The 20,472-nt window shown below is 39.9% G+C and overlaps 1 protein-coding gene across 2 annotated transcripts in view; it reads left to right on the plus strand.

The window, feature by feature from the left end:
- The window catches only part of ube2f (ubiquitin-conjugating enzyme E2F (putative)), a 176,748-nt gene that overhangs the window by 55,334 nt on the left and 100,942 nt on the right, over positions 1 to 20,472 (plus strand). For both annotated transcript variants that reach the window (XM_073046678.1, XM_073046677.1), the window contains exons 3-4: positions 3,648 to 3,786; positions 17,447 to 17,476. In XM_073046678.1, the coding sequence (XP_072902779.1) occupies positions 3,669 to 3,786; positions 17,447 to 17,476 (148 nt within the window). In that variant the 5' untranslated portion in view covers positions 3,648 to 3,668. The remainder of the gene's footprint in view (positions 1 to 3,647; positions 3,787 to 17,446; positions 17,477 to 20,472) is intronic.

Below are 20,472 nucleotides of genomic sequence, written 5' to 3' on the forward strand. Positions count from 1 at the left end.
ACAGAGAATTCCAATGAGCCATACCCCTCTGTGATAGAGGAAATGTCAAATTTTATCCACCCAGAAAATTCTGTATATTTCAGTGAGAAATATCAAAGAATATGAGGATGTACAGAAGGGGTTGTGATGGATAGAAAAAAGATCAAAATTAACATATCAAAGTAAAGTTTAATAATAACAAATTATTAAATTGCCTTTGCCTATCATTCTTCTAAACCATGGGTCCCCAACCTTTTTTTTTAATGCCATGGACCAATACAATTAAACTAGGGGTCCATGGACCCCAGGTTAGAATCTAAACCAAAGCCAGTGTAGGCTTAATTTGCTTAACCTGTTATTGAATATAAAACAGTACATATCAGGAACAGGTCCTTTGGCCCTTGCTTCTCTTCAGAACATGATGCCAATTTTAACTGATATCTGTCTATATCCTTCATTTCCCTGGTTATTCATATTCCTGACTTCATATGGCAAATCCACCTTCCCTAGAATTTATATGATGAACCTGGGTTTGCACATTCCAGCCTGGAGATTTCTCCATGGTAACAAATGCAATGGCAATCACTGGTAGTTGAACTTGCTGCCATTGAAAAACCTTTTGGTCTGAAGAGAGCTGTACAGCCAAGTAATGAGAGAAGGTAGCAGCTTTCATCACATTCATCATGTAATGAAGAGACCATAAGATATGAGCTGATAATACTAGCCCCCAGCCATGGCCCATACTCACAGTTTAAGTTAGGATATAGCCTTTAACTCTACATCTCAGTACTAAGCACTTAGCCTGCCCAAAATCTGTACTATCAGGCTGTCTGTCCCCCTGAGCCACGAACAGGTTAAGTTCACAACAGTGCAAAACATGGGGGTTGGCCAGATTCTTGGCTTCAGGATTTCCTTCACAGTGCTGGGGAGGGCAGATGTTTATAGTAGGTTCCCAGCACAGCAATTCTGTCAGTAACTTATCACTGTGTACTATATAATGCTATAATGACCTCTTTTAATTCTGATTCTATTAGCTGTCACTTCTAGAAATGTATTCTGAGCATCAAGCTTGGTATTTATGTAAAAGATCCCAACAATTTTTCTAAAATTGTTGATTTCACTGTCCTTCTTAAATAGTGAGGTTTTATGTGTCAGTGCAACCTTCCAATCTAGAAACTGTTCTACAATCTACGAAATGGTGAAAGACAACAATCAGTGCCATTTCCTTCAAATCTCCTGGGCACACGACACCAGTCCTGGGCATTTTGGTTCAAATAATTTGCCCAATAATATTTTGTTAATCTGTATAAATTAGTAGAATTTACTGCTACTATTGACTAGCTGTCCTCCACTATTTATGGCAGTTTTCTATATACAGTGGATACCGGTTAACTGGGAGGCATGCGACCAGTACGTTTTGGCCCTATTAAGCAGCTGCCCTAATTAGCTGGTTTCATGGAAATAGTTAAAAAGGTATAAAAAAGACAAGCTACCTAACTGAGTAACAAATTGTGTATTTAAATGAAATACAGAACAAATTGGAACACTACCAATACCACTGGTGGTTGTCCGTTGTATTCGACGATGACAGGAGACCTGTGCAGGAGAATTTTTAGAATGGCAAAGCTGCTTCACTGGGTTGTTCCATTCTCTTGACCTCGGAAGTCTGGACCCAGTGGTATTAGTAGACGTCACAACTGGGATCATCCCTGGTTGCAGTGGATGACTATTACTTTTTCTGTGTTTCATCATGCCCTTTGCTCTAGACGTAATGTTGCAGAACCGTCTTCCTGGCTGTTTGATCTCCCTGTAAATCTCATCCACTCAGACTGCTAGAGCTGACTTCGCATGGTAGGACAGGCATGTCCCTGTCTCAGCGTGGTATGAGACACATCGGCTACCCTGACCAGTCAAAGTGGTGTGCCGGGGTGTGGCTGCTGTTGCATACAGACAGATGAGAACTGAGTGTCCAATAGGGACTGAAGGTGACAGTCAAGATGAATGTCGATACAGGTTTTCCCCGCTATCCGAAGGTAGAGCGTTCCTACAAAAACAGTTTGTAAGCCGAAATGTCGTAAAGCGAAGAAGGAATTACCATTAATTTATATGGGAAATTTTTGAGCGTTCCCAGACCCAAAAAAAACCTATCAAATCATACAAAATAACACATAAAACCTAAAATAACACTAACATATAGTAAAAGCAGGAATGATATGATAAGTATACAGCTTATATAAAGTAGAAATATTGAATTACGGTGTAGTTTCACTTATCAAAATCGGGAAGACAGTGAGCCAAAGTCGATTTGGAGAAAAAGAATTGACATGTACGTGCATGTGCACATACACGCCTACACACGAACATGCATGCGCATTCAACTGCCCGCACAAGGTTTCACAGTCATGGTAGTCTTTCTCGGGGTAAACACACGTATAAAGCAGGCGTCTTTTTTTCATAAAAGTGAAGGGCGTCTTTTTTTCATAAAAGTGAAAATCCTCTTTGGTTAGCAAAAACAAGTACTAATGTATGTCTTTCATAACAGCGAGCTGTCGTAAAGCGAGCGTTCGAAATACGTGGGCCACCTTTACCTTCAAATTCTTAATAGTCCCTAACCTGTTGAAGTAGTGAAATTGTTTCATTTTCACTTCTGGCCATTTTGGGGATTTACTTTGGATGCTTGAAACCACAGTGAGCCCAACAGTTCTGAATTATCTTAGTGCTTATTTCTTGTTAACTATCAGTGACAAAAATCACTGCTTTCTGAACATAAGCACACACAACTGACAATACTTAAAAACTGTTCACTGTAAGCACAGTGTAGTGTCTAATGGCTACACAGTCGCACACAACTGATGCTAGTTGGAAATTATTCGGTAGCAGTTTCCTGTCCCAATTAAGCAGCATAGTGTCCCAAATAAACAAGGGAAATCCCAGCTGTTTTATCAATTAGTTTTTGTTCTTTAAGAGTTGTCCCAAATAAGCAACTGTCCTGATTAACCAATGGGCCAATTAACTGGAATCCACTGTATTTGTGAAGATGAGCACATGCTAATTTTATTTTTCTGTTATTTCTTTCTTCCCAGTATAGTATCTCCCACTGGGGTCCCTGAGAGATTCACATTATATTTAGCTAATTATTTCTTTATCTGTAGAAGCTTTTAAAATCTTTTTATGTCTCTAGTTAATGTTCTAATATTTTGAAAAGAATGTTGATTATGGAGGATAATAATATGGTAAATAGTGCTTTGTCATTTTCATTGTCAATGAGCTGTCACCCATTTCGGTGAGCATTGAATTAGCTGTCAGACGTACAGAAGTTAAAGGTAATCATAAAGATAGAGATGGCTAAAAAAGAAATTTTCATTCTATTGCTTTCCTATTGTTGTAAAACTATAATCTGGCAGTGACTTCCATTGGGAACAATAAGTGGTAGGGAGGTGACATAGATGTTTGGGAGAAGAATGAAGTTTCCTTGGAATTGGTTGCCATAATGAAACTTCCTGGACAGTCAATGGTTTGATGGTTCTTTGATAATCTGCTATGATGGTCTGTAGTGTCTGTGATTTTATTGTCTATCTCTGTGGTGTAAGTCCACAATAAGCAATTTTTCAGAAGTTTTTTTCTTAAAAGGTGAACTGTTTCTGAAATGTTTTCTTGCTTATTGTCAGGTTTAAGAAAGTGTCCCAGCCATGCTGACTTTAGCAAAAAAGTTGAAACGTGAAGATGGTATGAAAGGGAGAGGCAACGCAAATCCAGGGACTGATTCATCCCGCCGTGTATCCATTCGAGATAAGCTGCTTGTCAAAGGTGCGTGTCTGACTCCTCTGTGCCGTTCTTCTGTAGATCATTTCTTCATCATTAGGATTCATCATGGTGGTCACCAGCCCATTAACACATTAGTAGACAAGGAAAAGGAATAATTAATTTCATGGTTTATAATTGAATCAAAGGGTTTGCAGAATGCCTAAAAGATATAGTTTTGAATAATCTGATGCACTGTTGTTATGTTGTAACAGTAGTTTCCAATGTTTGATTTTGGTCATGCTCCCTGAATAAGTAGTATTTTGGTCCTCCCTACCAGTTATTGTTCTCCTTTCAAACAACTACTCAAATAAAGGCACTTCTGGAATATAGTTTTACAACAATAGCAAAGCAATGTAATGTTCCAACATTAATAAGTGAAAATTCCTCTTTTAGCCATCTATATAAGAGAAGATGCTGAAGGAATGAACTTAGATTACATTAATATTATCAGATAGATAAACCGTGATCAGGAGATTAAGTGCCAGGGGTTGATGTCTGATGGAGTCTTAATAAATCAGAGTGATGTAGAATGTTCTGAAATGTCAAAGATGTTGAATACCTCATAATAAATGAGTTTCTCTTTCTCAGTTGTTGGAGTAGTGGAGGAGATGTTTCCTACAGTGGATGAGACTAGGACCAGAGGACACACCATCAGAATACAAGGACATCCCAGAGTATAGATAAGGAAGAATTTCTTTAGCTAGAGGGTGGTGAATTTGTGGAAGTCATTGCTGCCACAGGTGGCTGTGCAGGCTAAATAATAGGGTGTATTTAAAGTGGAGGTTGATAGGTTCTTGATTAATAAAGGCATCAAAGGATACGGGGTGAAGGCAGGGAAAAGGGATAATAAATGAGTCATGATGGAATTGTGGAGCAGACTTGATGAGCCAGTTAACCCTAATTCTGATGCTATGTCTTCTGGTCTTTTTCAGTAGTATGATCCTGGGTTCAATTCCTAGTCTGTGCTAACCTAACTGAGGAATGGAATGCAGCACAGAGCACGGGGCTTTTGTGCTTTTCAGATATTGGGGCCTTTAGCTGGCAAAGTTTCCAAAGTGTAACTGAAAATGAACAGATCCTGGCACTCGCTATGTGCCCCTTGTGCTGATTAGTTACCTTATATTGAGAGGAGGTGAAATATCTTCATATGCATCTGTAACACCCAAGTTTCAGATTGTTTCTTTTTGGGGACAAATAATTCAGGGGATGTGAAGAGAGGCTGCAAATACAGTGTTGATGTAACACTTCAATAATGATCTTACTAAATTAGAAAGAAGGCTCGAGGGGCTGCATGGCTTGCACCAACTCCTATTTCTTACATTATCCAAGCTCTACTGAATAATGTAGTGACTTTGAAATACTCCTGTGCCAAACTTTGCATTCCAAAAACATAAAGTTCCTTTAAATTTTTGGTCTTTGTGCATTGTGCTTATTCTGCATTCCCAGCCTTGGGTTTCATTTCATGGAGAAATGATTTTTCCATCTACTTTGTACAAATTACTGAGAGAACCCAACCTTATTTCTCCAGCCTTGTAACATGGATCCCTCGTCATTGTGTGTTCTCATATGAAATTTGAAAGAACAAATAGATTGATGGGTGATAAGTTGCAATATGGCCCAGCAGATGAGCCAATAAGTAGCTTTACAGATTGTTGTCCTTGCTTTTGATAGATTTTCACCACCACACAGAATGTCCTTTTGTGCAAGTCCGTATTGTCTTATATTTTGCTCAAAATAGATTTGAAAAAAATGTTCTTTTTAGAGCTATGGCAGCTGCTTTTTGGTGTGTTGAATGTGTGAATGATTCTTTGAGTATTCTGTGTAAAGATGCATAGTTGGTGCTCATGTCATGCTGCATAAAGGTATTCACGTCATACTTTGTATTCCAATCCTACAGTGCAAAACAAAACATCCAATCTGTGTTTAAGTTATGTTGTAGTAAGGAGTCCAGCCTGTGTTTGGAAAGGTGTTCAGACCACGCTTAGGTCATGGTGTGTAAATATTATATTGTGTTCAGGAAGTGCTATGTAATAGGATCAAGCCTGTGTTCATGACATATGCTATAGTGACTAGTCTTTATTTAATTGGATACCGGCAGTCTGGAGCAGAAAACCTCGGAAATACTCAGCAGGTGCGTCAGAACCTGGAGAGAGAGGTGTTTTGGCTTGATAACTTTTCATTAGAGTCAGGAGAGGTGAGCGATAAATGGATTTTAAGATGAAGAAAAGGACTGAATTTGATAGGCCATTTGTATCGATTCCATATCCCACTCTTCTGTATTCAATCTGAGAACTGGATAGTCCTTCCCCACCCCCCACACACACGCCCACCTATCAACTTACAGATCTAGCAAATTAAACCCCAGCATTTTCAATCCATTCAACATGATGATGTCATCAGACACAACATGCGTCCAGAGAAGGTTGGTACCTCTTCCTATCGATGCCAGTGCCCCTCCCCAAACTGTCTTACTATACTACTCTATTGCCCACTTATCTCCTCCTCTGTCTGCCCAGAGCCCCATACACATTTTCTGGATAAAGTATTAATTCAGTTATATCACTTTGATTTCATTGATTATATTTGCTACTCCTAGTTTAATCACTTTTCCATTATAGAGATCAAATACTTTGCAAAAAAACCTTGTGTTCAGTGTGTAAGCATTATGCCATGCTTTCAGGTGCTTGCCATTTCAACTTTCCACCTAATCCCTCCCTATCCCTCCCTCTTCTATAGCTCCTACACAACTATAGCAAATCTCAACATAAGCTTGAAGAACAGCACCTTATGTTCTGTTTACGCATATTACAATCATCTTGGCTCAACAGAGTTCAGATAATTAGAATTTCCAACATTTAAATGAGAAATTTCACCAAATTAAATGAGAATTTTCGTTCACAAACAAGAGAAAATCTGCAGATACTGGAAATCCAAACAGCACACACAAAATGCTGGAGGCCATGGAAGAAAGAAAAGGAGGGAGGATCACCTAAACCTAGTCTGCCAGAAAAAGCGGGATCTCCCAGTGGCCACCCATTTTAATTCCACTTCCCATTCCAATCCAGATATGTCTATCCTTGTCGTCCTCCACTGTCATTAGGAGGCCACACTTAAATCGGAGGAACAACACCTTGTATTCCGTCTGGGTAGCATCTAATCTGATGGCATGAACATCGATTTCTCGAGCTTCAGGTAATGCCAACCCACTTCACTATTCCCCATCCCCTTTTCCCTCTCTCACCTTATCTCCTTGCCCGTTCATCGCCTCTCTCTGGTGTTTCTTCCCCCGTTTTCTTTTCTCCATGGCCTTCTGTCCTCTTCTATCAGACTTCCCCTTCTCCAGCCATGTATCTCTTTCACCAATTAACTTCCCAGCTCTTTACTTCATCCCTCCCCCTTCAGGTTTCACCCATCACCTTGTGATTCTCTTTCCCCTCCCCCCACCTTTTAAATCTTCTTCTCAGCTTTTTTTCCTCCAGTCCTGCCGAAGGGTCTTGGTCCGAAACGTCGACTGTACTCTTTTCCATTGATGCTGCCTGGCCTGCTGTGTTACTTCAGCATTTTGTGTGTGTTGTGAGAATTTTTATTCAGTAATTTCAGGTGTTGATTAGGCGTTTTCTTTTTACACTTCCTTGAATTTGATCTTTAGTTTCTTTTCATGTCATTATTAACACCTTTTGTCCCTTCTTGTTATTTCACCTCTTGCAATTTACTGCTTTTGTGTTGAATGTGCTGTGTAAATATTTCAATTGTGTGAACATGATCTGTCACTCTAATGTTGGCAAACGAATTTAACAATTCCAGATATATTGTGAGCTCAGTTAGATTAATTGGAGCAGGAGCACTGGTAATAAATTTCGCTCTCTCTTGATCTGGGTGTAGTTCTTTAGTGTCCATATGCCGTCGGAAGTACTGTACTTCATTCACCAAGGAAATACACACATCTCTCTTTAACCATAGGCCTTTTTGCAGATTTTGCAGGTGTTTGTTGCTTTTGACTCCTGGGCAGGAGTATTATATTATATTATATTATATTAAAGCAGGATATTATCTGAGTACAATAATGATCCTGGGATTGTCCTGCTGCAAACCCTCCATGGTTGTCTGAAAGATAGCAGGTTCAGATGAAATTCAGTGGTGTGTTGATGATGGAAAACTTTGTAGATAAATTCTCCAACAGAATCTGTTGTTGTATATGACTCTGTACAAAATTAGAAACATCTTGCAGCCTTTCAGGCAAAAGTACAGACATCTAGGAATGTGATTCTTTTACTGGGATGAGTCTCAATTAATAGCTTGAAAACTATGCATTAGAAAATCATGTTCAATTAGTTTCTCTCTGCTAAGCCTGTCAATTTCTGCTTCCAATTTTGGCATAAGCCATTGATCTTAGCTTTAAGAACCAAGTATCAGAATTAATATAAATATTGGTTTGGGTGCCCTTCAAAATGCCTAGCTCATGTTTGAAACCACTAAAGGGCTCCTGTGATGTTCTAGCCTCACCCATCTTAATGTGAAGAATGTTTCTACAATTCTGGGGAATTTCTATCAGCCAGTCTCTTCCTAACAGGTTTGGTCTGGAGTCTTCAACAACTAATTTTTACAATCTCTTTTTGGTACTACACTGTCATATAATTACACTGACAGCATTAGTGCTTTTCCCTATATAGGTTTTCAGATTTGTTTCTCCACCGAGTCTAGTTCAACAATGTAATGTTGAGCTCAAGTTTCATATCTGCCATTCACCTCAGAAGTCAATGAATAAAAGGCTTAAAGTTCAAAGCTCAAAGGCTTAACATAGGTTTTGCCTTTGTTAAGCTTTCCCTTTCTTGTTGAACATTGTCAATACTTCCCACTAATCTGGTAAGAATGGTGGAAACCAGAAATATTGAACTTGTTCCCATAAGCTCCGCTGTTACAGTCTTTAAACAATATACTGGGGTCCTTGCTCTGAATTAGTGATGGGGACTAGAAAGTCGTGTTGTATAGTGGGAAATTTTCACCCATAATAATATATGTGCTTAGAAATCACTGAAGTTACCTAAAGGAATAATAGAAAGTGTTTGATAGTTACCAAGTTTTTAAACGATTTTCTATTTGCTGATATTAGAACAGTTTCGACCTTAGTAAATAATCTTATCTTAAAGATTAGATAGTTGGTGCTTCATAAGCTTGATTGGTCAGAGTATTATGTTGGTGTATTATATACAGAAAGAGAGTGAAGCAGGGGATGCAAGTTCATCAACTTCTGTCTCATTCACATCTTCGACTTTCATCACTTGAAGGCTTCAGGAGCCTGTTTGAGGTTTGTCAGTGGAAGGCTGTGGTTGCATCATTATTTTTTCTCCAGAAAATGATGTCTAGAGTTTTGTTTTGCGTGCTGCTTATCTCTCAATAATTCTTGGTAACAACCAGTAGAATCTTTACTGCTCCTGGCAAACTTTACAAGCAGTCTCACAGATTGTCACATTTTTGCTTGACGTTGATTGCTTTCTAGATGTGATCAAATGTTCCCTGAAAAATCTTGAAGATTAAACTGTTGTCCCAATGTGATTTTGCAAAAATGTACACCTTAGTTTGTTGGCGAAGTAAGTGCAAAGCAATGAAGGGTGATATGTAACAGGTTCCCTCTATATGACGCATTTTTCTTAACCAAACCAGATGTCATATGTTCCCCTTTTTGAAGTGAGGTTTAGTTGCCTTCAAGGTATCACATGTGTTGTTACATGATTCAGTCAGACCTACTTGCAAATCTTGCATGTTTTTACTTGCCAGTTCCACAAAGGTGATTTTCAGTGGATTCTGGAAGGTTAGATTTACCCGTGATAATGACTAGCTCTGGATCCATTCTCCATCGATTCTGAATGCTAATTTGTGCTGGAGCATCTGTGAGAGTGTGTTGCCACATAATCATAGTCTTTTGATAACTTACACAATCTGGGTATTTACCAGCCACTGTTTCAGTTAGTTTCCTTAACTGAATTAAACTATTATTTACATGATCTCACTTAGCTGTACGTTAACATAATTCTTTAACAGTTATGCCAATCTCATCTGCTTTTTGGTGTGTTGAACATGTACAGTACTCAGATGCAGTGAAATGCTTCTGCTTGTTTGTCATCCAGATAAATCATGCCAGTCACAAGTACATCAAAATGGTTAAAAAGAAAACATAAAGCTCTCATTGATCAGGGTTGACCATGGATATTGCATCCTAGCTGTCTATGTTATATACATGTCAGGGCAGTAAGATATGGAGAAAAAGCTGTTGCCCATGTAGCAAGCTCCCCCTCTCCACCCAGCTAATGAATCCAAAGGAACAGCAGAGACCAGTACAAAAGAAAACAACACAGATAAAAAACATGAGATTCTGCAGATGCTGGAAATCTTGAGCCGAGCACACCAAATGCTGGAGGAATTCAAGTTAGGCAGCATCAATGGAAGAGAATAAATCATCAACATTTCAGGCTGAGACTCTTCATCAGGACTGGTAAGGAAGAGGGCAGAAGTCAGAATACATTTTATAGTGTTGTAGCTGCCAAGACCCCAAGAACTAATGCAGCAACTTGCTAAGGCCTCTTCAACACCACCTTTAAACTTTTGAAGTATTTACTGGGCAATGAATATAAATGCATGGGAAACTCTCCCCTCCAAATTGCATGTGAACTTGATTTTGAAAGATGTCTCATTCCTTCATAGTTTCTGAAATGCCTTACCTAACTGCGCTGTGGGAATACCATAATCCAGATCATAAAATCTAAAGAAGGCAACTCAACTTTTACCTTCACAAAGAAAATCAAGAATGTGCAATAACAGTTTGCCAGAGTAACTAAAAATATTGAAAAGAGTATTAACCTAGTTAAACTGTTTGTTAAATCTCCACACTACTGACATGACTTCATAATCTGGCTGTTAATTCTGTGAAACACTGAAGGACTACAGGATCGTTGGATGTAATAACTTTTGAGTGAAGTATTAAATTGGGGCCCCTTTGTGCCCTCTCATGAATGCTAAAAATTGCAAGACATCTTTCACAGGAATGCAGTTAATTTTCCCATTCCTCTGGCCAATATAAATGTCAGCTAACACCAATAAAGCAGACTATCCCATTAATGTTCTGGGACTCTACTGCATGCATTAGTACTTCATTTTCCAGTCCGCTGCCTTCTGCTGTTTGCATCTGAATCTCCAGAGTATTCTGTTGGCTTGACTGTTTTTAATAAAGATTTATATCCTCTGAGTAAGTAGGTGAGAAATTTTTTGACAGTGAGGGTGTTTTAGAGCTTGGAGCGTTTTATCTCAGCAGTGGTTGAGGTACAGATGAGTGCATCCTTGAATCAGAGGAAGAAGCAGCTTTGCAGAATATGTAAAGAATTTAAATAAGTTTGTTTTTACTAACCATCATTAAGCCAGCACAGATATAAAGGACCAAATGCCTTCCATTTGTGTAGTGTACTGTTAGTGTTGGAACATAGAAAAACACAGCACAAGAATGGGTCCTTCAGTTCTGATGAAGGGTCTTGGCTTGAAACTTCAACTGTTGGCTCATTGACCACTATCCTCTGTCTTTGAATTTTTTCAATGATTTGAAGTTCCCTGGCCCCCACTGCCTTATTTTCACCATGGATGTCCAGTCCCTATATACCTCCGTCCCCCACCAGGAAGGTCACAAAGCTCTCCGCTTCTTTTTGGATTCCAGACCTAACCAGTTCCCGTCTACCACCACTCTCCTCCGTCTAGCGGAATTAGTCCTTACTCTTAATAATTTCTCCTTTGGCTCCTCCCACTTCCTCCAAACCAACGATGTAGCCATAGGGCACCCATATGGGTCCCAACTATGCCTGCCTTTTTGTTGGCTTTGTGGAACAGTCCATGTTCCAAGCCTATACGGGTATCCGTCCTCCACTTTTCCTTTGCTACTTTGATACTTTGAAGACTGCATTGACGCTGCTTCCTGCACACATGGTGAGCTCGTTGACTTCATTAACTTTGCCTCCAAATTTCACCCTGCCCTCAAATTTACCTGGTCTATTTCCGACACCTCCCTCCCCTTTCTTGATCTTTCTGTCTCCATCTCTGGAGACAGGTTATCTACTGATATCTACTATAAGCTTACGGACTCTCACAGCTACCTGGACTATTCCTCTTCCCACCCTGTCTCTTGCAAAAATGCCATCCCCTTCTCGCAATTCCTCCGTCTCTGCCACATCTGTTCTCAGGATGAGGCTTTTCATTCCAGTATGAAGGAGATGTCTTCCGTTTTTAAAGAAAGGGGATTCCCTTCCTCCACTATCAACTCTGCTCTCAAATGCATCTCTCCCATTTCACGCATATCTGCTCTCACCCCATCCTCCCGCCACCCCACCCGGGATAGGGTTCCCCTTGTCCTCACCTACCACCCTACCGCCTCCAGGTCCAATATATAATTCTCCGTAAATTCCGCCACCTCCAGCAGGATCCCACCACCAAGCACATTCCCGTCACCCCTTCTGCTTTCTGCAGGGATCGCTCCCTACGCGACTCCCTTGTGTGTTCGTCCCCCCCCCCCCCATCCCTTCCCACCGATCTTCCTGCCGGCACTTATCCTTGTAAGCGGAACAAGTGTTACACCTGCCCTTACACTTCTTCCCTCACTGCCATTCAGGGCCCCAGACAGTCCTTCCAGATGAGGCGACACTTCACCTGTGAGTCGGCTAGTGTGATATTCTGCGTCCGGTGTTCCCGGTGCAGCCTTCTATATATTGGTGAGATCTGACGCAGACTGGGAGACTGTTTCACTGAACACCTACGCTCTGTCCGCCAGAGAAAGCAGGATCTCCCAGTGGACGCACATTTTATTTCCACGTCCCATTCCCATTCTGATATGTCTATCCATGACCTCCTTTTACTGTCAAGATGAAGCCACGCTTAGGTTGGAGGAACAACACCTTATGTTCTGTCTGGGTAGCCTCCAATCTGATGGCATGAACATTGATTTCTCTAACTTCTGTTAATGCCCCTCTCCCCTTCTTACCCCATCCCAAATCAATCTATTTATCTATCTATCTATCTATCTATCTATCTATCTATCTATCCCCTGTTTTTCTTTTCTCTCTTTTTTCTCTCTCTCTGTCCCTCTCACAATCACTCCTTACCTGCTCTCCATCTTCCTCTGGTGCTCCCCTCCCCCTTTCTTTCTCCTCAGGCCTCCCATCCCATGATCCTCTCCCTCTCCAGTTATGTATCCCTTTTGCCAATCAACTTTCTAACTCTTAGTTTCATTCCCCCCCCCCCCCCCCAGTTTTCTATCATTTCGGATCTCCCCTCCCCCTCCTACTTTCAAATCTCTTACTATCTCTTCTTTCAGTTAGTCCTGACGAAGGGTCTCGGCCTGAAACGTTGTCTGTACTTCTTCCTATAGATGCTGCCTGGCCTGCTGCATTCCACCAGCATTTTGTGTGTGTGCTGCTTGAATTTCCAGCATCTGCAGATTTCCTCGTGTTTGCAACCCTCTGTCTTACATTGGGCAAGACAGTTCAGAATCCAAATGACCGGCCACTGTGGATCCCATTCATTTTAATCTACTGGATGAGCCTCCCATGAGGGATTTTGTCACCTTACTGATGTGTTTAACCAGTTCTGCAAGTTGTATTCATTTAAGTTTCTGTCAATGTGCCCAAAAAGTGTCAGCCAGATTTTGAATGCTGGTGGAAGTTTACTTAAATGATTTTGACTAGAATTTCAAAATGTTTGATTCTCATCATTGCAAAGCCTTTGTGATGCTTCTTGTAATGTCTTTATTTGTCATCTCTGTTCACCTCATGCCTTGCCATCTATTTTGGTGCTGGATGGACAGTAGGGAGTTTGTCAGGAGGGAGGATGGGAAATCAGACTTCCTTCCAGCTAGCTCAATCTGTATTTTCTTTTCGCCCAGTCCCAATTTGTCTGATGGTGTATGGTATAAATTGATAAGCATTAGATTCTTTAATCCTTCTCTGCAAACCATATCTAGATTCAGGCGGGGCTCATCAACTTGAAGAGGCATGTTTTAATTTGTCTGAAATGAAATTACTTCATATTGTGATAACTAAATTACATTGTGCTGTAAAAACATGACTCCTAATGAAAGAGAATGACACAATAATGTTTTTAGTTTAAACAAAAATGTTAGTGATTTTCCTTTTCCTGTATCCATTGATCCCAGAGAATTAATTCAATACTAATGCATTTCACTGTCTGTTCCTGACTGACTGCAGTGTAACCCGTATTATTTTGATGTAAGTCACTCTTTGTTCTGAAAATGAATGCTGGCATCAATTTGCGCTGGAGCTCAAACGGAATAAAAATACTAACAAATACGGAAATCACCATTCAGTAAATAACCTGACCAGTGATGTGGATCATTTCAAAGCAATTCTGATATACCTGAATTGGAGCAGAATGCTATGTCCAGAAAATCACTGTTCCCATTTGAAGAACTACTAAACTTCAAATAAAACCTCTGCTCTTTATAAATGTGAATGATGTTTATTCAAATGATATGGTGTGGGAGAAGTTTCTACTCACAGCTTGGCATGTAACCTCTAGAGATTCACGATTGATGTGGTGACTAAGTGTTAATTCCATCATTGTGATAAATTTGTTAATTTGAGCCAGGAACTGAGTGCAGAAAACAGTGACGTGAGGTTTAGTTGATATGTTTGCGTAATATCCTTTACGAGGTGGTTGTGTTCGAAGATGCAGCTTCTGAACCCACTAATGAAGAGATAGTATCTGAGTCATGAAGTGAAAAGGGTTTGAAGTATAAATTGTTTCCAAGCGATAATCACCTGCCGTTAGGCTTAAGGCTGTTAGATTAAACCAGACATTATGGAAAGTCAGTTCAGAAATCTTGAAGCAGTTGTGATGTGTGTCTGAAACCATCTGAGATGCAGAATTCGAGGTGGAAAAAAAAGAGGTGGATTACATACAAAATAATGTGTGCAAATCTGGCCTTTAGTAGGGGATTTGCCATCAGCCTTTGCAAAGTGTGATGAGGTTACATTACACAATGGTGTTCATTAAAATGGAAAATGACAACTGACATGGAGTATATGAAAGCAAAAACAGAAATTCTGGAAATATTCATAAAACTAGACAGCACCTGCGTGAATGTAAGCTCTACTTCATATTGATGATATTTTAAATCTTTTGAATGTTTTCAGCTTTTTTTATGTTTAAGTTTTCTAGTGTTTGGGCAAATATTTGTTGAGTTGACTTGAAAGCCCGGCTTTCTTACAGGTTGGCTGTGAATATTGTGTTCCACCAACTATTTGATAGATCAATCACGGACCTGGAGTTTACGTGGCAGAAAGTACTTCAGGGAGTTCTGTTTTCCTGGTGAAATCATATTTCAATGTCTTCCCTATTTCAGTGATTTGGAAAACTGGCATTTGGAAGATTTTTCTGTTATATGCTGCACTCAGGATAATTTTCCTGATCAGTGTTGTATTTCTTTCCATATACTTCATTTATTTCATATATTTCTATTGGTCTTTCACTGTACAGTGTTCAGATATTTTTGTAACAGATCATTATCCCCAGAGTCCACCTGAGTAAGTATCATGATCCTCATCATGTGCCATGTCATATGACATAGGCGATCATGGTCTATGATCATGATTGTTTTTGGCACACTTTTCTACAGAAGGGCTGCCGGCAATGGTGGTGGAGGCGGATACGATAGGGTCTTTTAAGAGATTTCTGGATAGGTACATGGAGGTTAGAAAAATCGAGGGCTATGGGTAAGCCTAGTAATTTCTAAGGTAGGGGCATGTTTGGCATAACTTTGTGGGCCGAAGGGCCTGTATTGTGCTGTAGGTTTTCTATGTTTCTTTGTTAAGTGTTTTGCCATTGCCTTCTTCTTTACATATACTGTGTTCAGTGCTGTCAGTGTGGCCCCCTACATATCAGTGAGACCCTATGTAGAGTGGGAGACCACTTCACCGAGCATCTGTGCTCCGTCTGCCGGAACAAGCGGGATCTCCCAGTGGCCACCCATTTTAATTCCACTTCCCATTCCCATTCTGATATGTCTATCCATGGCCTCCTCCACTGTCGTGATGTTTGGAGAAAGAACACCTTATATTCCATTTGGGTAGCTTCCAACCTGATGGCATGAACATAGATTTTGCAAACTTCCAGAAATGTCTCCCCCTCCCCGCCTTCACCATTTCCCATCACCTTTTCCCTCTCTCAAGATATCTCCTTGCCTGCCCATCACCTCCCTCTGGTGCTGCTCCCCCCTTTTTTCTTCCATGGCCTTCTGTCTCTTACATCAATCAACTTCCTAGCTCTTTGCTTCATCCCTCCCCCTCCAACTTTCATCTATCACCTGGTGTTTCTCTCCCTTACCCCCACCTTTCAAATTTACTCCTCAGCTCTTTTTCTCACGTGCTGTTGAAGGATTTGAAGTCGATGTGCTTTATTCCATAGATGCTGCCTGGCCTGTTGAGTTCCTCTAGCTCAGATTTGTTGCTCAGATTTCCAACATCTGCAGATTTGCTCTTGTTTGTGACTCATCTTCCGTGTTTTAAGCTCATTTTATGAGGCCTAGCTAGACTTACAATGTGATGGCATGCTGCTGGGATACTTGCACTTGCTTCAGGTTATACACCCGAAGCTCTGTAACATTGCTTCAGGAGTTCTTCAGAGCTATGCTTTGGGTCTAACTGTCTTCTGATAATAGAGAATCCTGGGAATGCTCAATAGGTTAAGTAGCATGTGTCTGGAAAGACAAACAGAGTTAACGTTTCAGATCAATAACCTTTCATCTGGAAGCATATTTTTCATGTGTGATGAATCTTTGCATTCCCTCTATTACAAGTAAATGAATCCTTGTGTAGAAAGATCAGATCTGTCCATGATATTCCAGATGCTGTCTCATGAGGGTTATATATAATTATATCAAGATGTCTCTATTCTTATGCTTGCAATAAGTACCAACGTACCACATTTGCCTTCTGAATTATTTGTTGAATTTGCAAGTTAAATTGGTGAGTTGTGTTCAAGGAGACTCTGGTCACTTAGATCAACAACACTTTCCATCTCTTACAATTTAAGAAAATACCTTGCTGCTTTGATTCTTCTACCTAACTGAATGATCTCACAATTTTCCACCTTACATTCCATCTGCTGTTTCCTGACTGTCTAAGTCCCCATGAGCCTTTCTTTATCCTCCTTAAAGTCCATACTGCACTGAGCTTTATATCAGAAACAAACTGTATATATTACGCATGACTGTCTTGCTTGACCTCTTTGATCAGTGAATGATATCTGAATATAGCAAGGATAGGCACTCAGAAATGCTTCATACATATAGAATATAGAATATGGAACATAGATCATTGCAAGAACAGGCCCTTCAGCCTATAATGGCTACACCAAATATGATACTGTATTAAAATAAATACCTTCTAGTTGAACATTATCCATATCCTCCCATTGCCTATGTATCCACATGTCCATCTAAATTGGTAAAAGGGGTGAAGAGTAGAAATTTGGTAGAAAATTAATCTGGGAGTTAAGATCCAGAGAGAATTTGATAAGCTGCTCATGTATCATGTGCCTCTAACCATAAAAGATTATTTGGGTCATTAAATTTTTATTGGATATTAATTTTGTGTATCTCTTTTTCTTTCATTAGAAGTTGCAGAACTTGAAGCAAACCTACCCAGTAAGTATTTATTTACAAATATTTTCAGGTGATAGCCAGAAAATTTTCATGTGCTAAATTTCTTGCTGTTTGTTGAACTTAGCAGTCAGTATGGAGATTGGTTTGAGAGTTGCTGGCTACAAAGCAATAGTTTGGGAAATGCATCGGTATTTTTGATAGTTTTTTTCTTCCAGAATGTATGTATATTTAAAGACTTGACATTGGGATATAAGTTATGGATTGGGTATTTTTGGGTGTACAAATTGTGAATAGGTTATTTAAAGTTGTGTGTTAAAAGCCAGGATTGTGTCATGGTTTATGTTCTTAGAGGGCATGAGATTAAATTTGGGTTGATAATTGGAAGGTGATTGGTAATATGCCTTGTGATGGGGCTATGCATTTGGGACTTGGCTTTGAATTAAACATTTCTGGCTCTGAAATTGATCTTTTGGATGAGCTGAGGTTGGATTGGGCTTTGGGAGGGACGTTGGGCATGAGAAAAAGTGGTGAAATATACATAGCTAATGAGTTGTGAGCACCTTGGGGGGAGTTTGCCTTACCAGGCAATGGCAGAAATATGTCCAATGATGTTCAATTTCTAAAAAATTAATAAACAAATGATAGTACCAGAACTTCTAAAAGTTCCATGTGCTTGTTATATGTAGTTGAGAATGTGAATGCGCAACCATATTTGATCTAGTGGAGATATTTTTCTGGCTGAATGCAAAAGAAATTGAGATAGCAAAGAAGGTAAAATTGTTTGGGTAGAGAGCTTTACAAAGAAGTGATTGGAGTTTGCTTTAAGTGTGACCAGTGTATCTTAAGGTTGTTATAGTGGGTTGGGGGGGGGGGGGAATGGGATAAGCTCCCACTATCTATTAAATGCTCCCAATGGTATGTGTTTCAAATAGCCTCTGACAGCCAAGTCCAGCTCCTGGCCTTCATGTGTGGCTTAGCTACTAAGCCCGGTGAAACCTTTTCTACTGTCAGGAGAAAGGGCAAAGATGGGTTACTGACTCTTTAATCCAGTGGCTTTGGGCAGATGTTTGGGACAAAGAAAACTTTGATTTCAAACTTTTGCAGCCAGCGTCTATACCCACTCATGTAGAAGGCTTCAGGAGTAAACCCTGAGGAAAAATCTAGAGCTAGAGTCTCTAAGGCAGTCCCATGTTCAGTTCAATGTTGACTGGCAACTCCTGCAATGCTGCCAATGCCAAGCTATTGTTCTTTGCTGTTCCTTTGAATTTATCAGCTTCATGGAGAGGGGGACCCTGTTGTATGGGCAACAACTTGCTCTCCCCATCCTATGTATTGACTTTGACAGCTAGGACGCAGCATCCATGATTGACCCCGACCAAAGGAGGCCCTCAGATTGAGACCATGGTAGCAGAGTCTTACCTTGGTACAGTAGAAGTGTTGCTGTATATAAAAGGGAAGAAGATTTGAGTAAAGCATTAATATATGTTTATGTCTTGGAAAAATACCTTCCAGCTTCAGAACTAGAACCTGCAGAATTATAGGTGGGTATAATTCTTAATTTTACTGCGTGAATATTGTACCTGCATTTTTGAGATGACATATTTTATTCTTTTTAGTTTTGCCTGTTCTGTGCCTGCAGGACACTTGGACCCTGAGAGTAAAGAGTATTTGTGTTGTGACTTCCGGAGGTTTACCAAGGGCTAATCTGGATTTGATTAGATGGAAATGGTACATACAGTGTGCGTGTGTTTGATCATATAGGCACTCAAAGTTACTAAAAACATGATTACCCTTGAGCCACAGGAGCTTGCTAAGTTTTAGATCTCATAGAGTACTTGTGGTAACAGTGAAGGTCCCACAAGCTTTCACATGCTGCTTCCTGACAGGGCAGACATATGACTTCAATTTGAAATAATTTTCTGCTGTCATGGTCAGTGTCTTGCGTCAGTTGAACAGATGGGAAACATTAGTTGATTTCACATCTCAACCATCCATGAACGTACTTCTTGCAACCATTGTACAGTCATGTTGCTCAGCTACAAATACATTATGGAAATGTCCGAATTATTTCAAATTTTTACAAATTTGGATCCTGGTTATCCTTCTGAAGATGATAGTCCATCACTGGGGTGCAGCTCAGTGCTTTAACTTCTAAGGATAATATTAGGGTCTTTAAGTGATAATTCATTTTGTACACATACATACGTACACAGTGGCATGCAAAAGTTTGGGCACCCTTGGTCAAAATTTCTGTTACTGTGAAAGTTAAGTGAGTAGAAGATGAACTGATCTCCAAAAGTCATAAAGTTAAAGATGAAATGTTCTTTTCAACATTTTAAGCAAGATTAGTGTGTCATTTTTGTTTTGTACAATTTTAGAGTGGAAAAAAGGAAAGGAGCACCATGCAAACGTTTGGGCACCCCAAGAGATTTGAGCTCTAAGATAACTTTTACCAAGGTTTCGGACCTTAATTAGCTTGTTAGGGCTATGGCTTGTTCACAGTCATTGTTAGGAAAGGCCAGGTGATGCAAATTTCAAAGCTTTATAAATATCCTGACTCCTCAAACCTTGTCCCAACAATCAGCAGTCATGGGCTTCTCTGAGCAACTGCCTAGCACTCTGAAAATTAGAATGAATGATGCCCATAAAGCAGGAGAAGGCTATAAGAAGATAGCAAAGCGTTTTCAGGTAGCCATTTCCTCAGTTTGTAATGTAATTAAGAAACGGCAGTTAACTGGAACGGTGGAGGTCAAGTTGAGGTCTGGAAGACCAAGAAAACTTTCCGAGAGAACTGCTCATAGGATTGCTGGAAAGGCAAATTAAAGCCCCCATTTGACTGCAAAAGACCTTCAGGAAGATTTAGCAGACTCTGAAATGGTGGTGCGCTGTTCTACTGTGCAGCAACACCTGCACAAATATGACCTTCATGGAATAATCATCAGAAGAAAACCTTTCCTGCATCCTCACCGCAAAATTCAGTGTCAGAAGTTTGCAAAAGAACATCTAAACAATCTGATGCATTTTGAAAACAAGTCTTG

This window comes from Hemitrygon akajei, chromosome 5, assembly GCF_048418815.1.
Source record: "Hemitrygon akajei chromosome 5, sHemAka1.3, whole genome shotgun sequence".
NCBI classification, from domain to species: Eukaryota; Metazoa; Chordata; class Chondrichthyes; order Myliobatiformes; family Dasyatidae; genus Hemitrygon; species Hemitrygon akajei.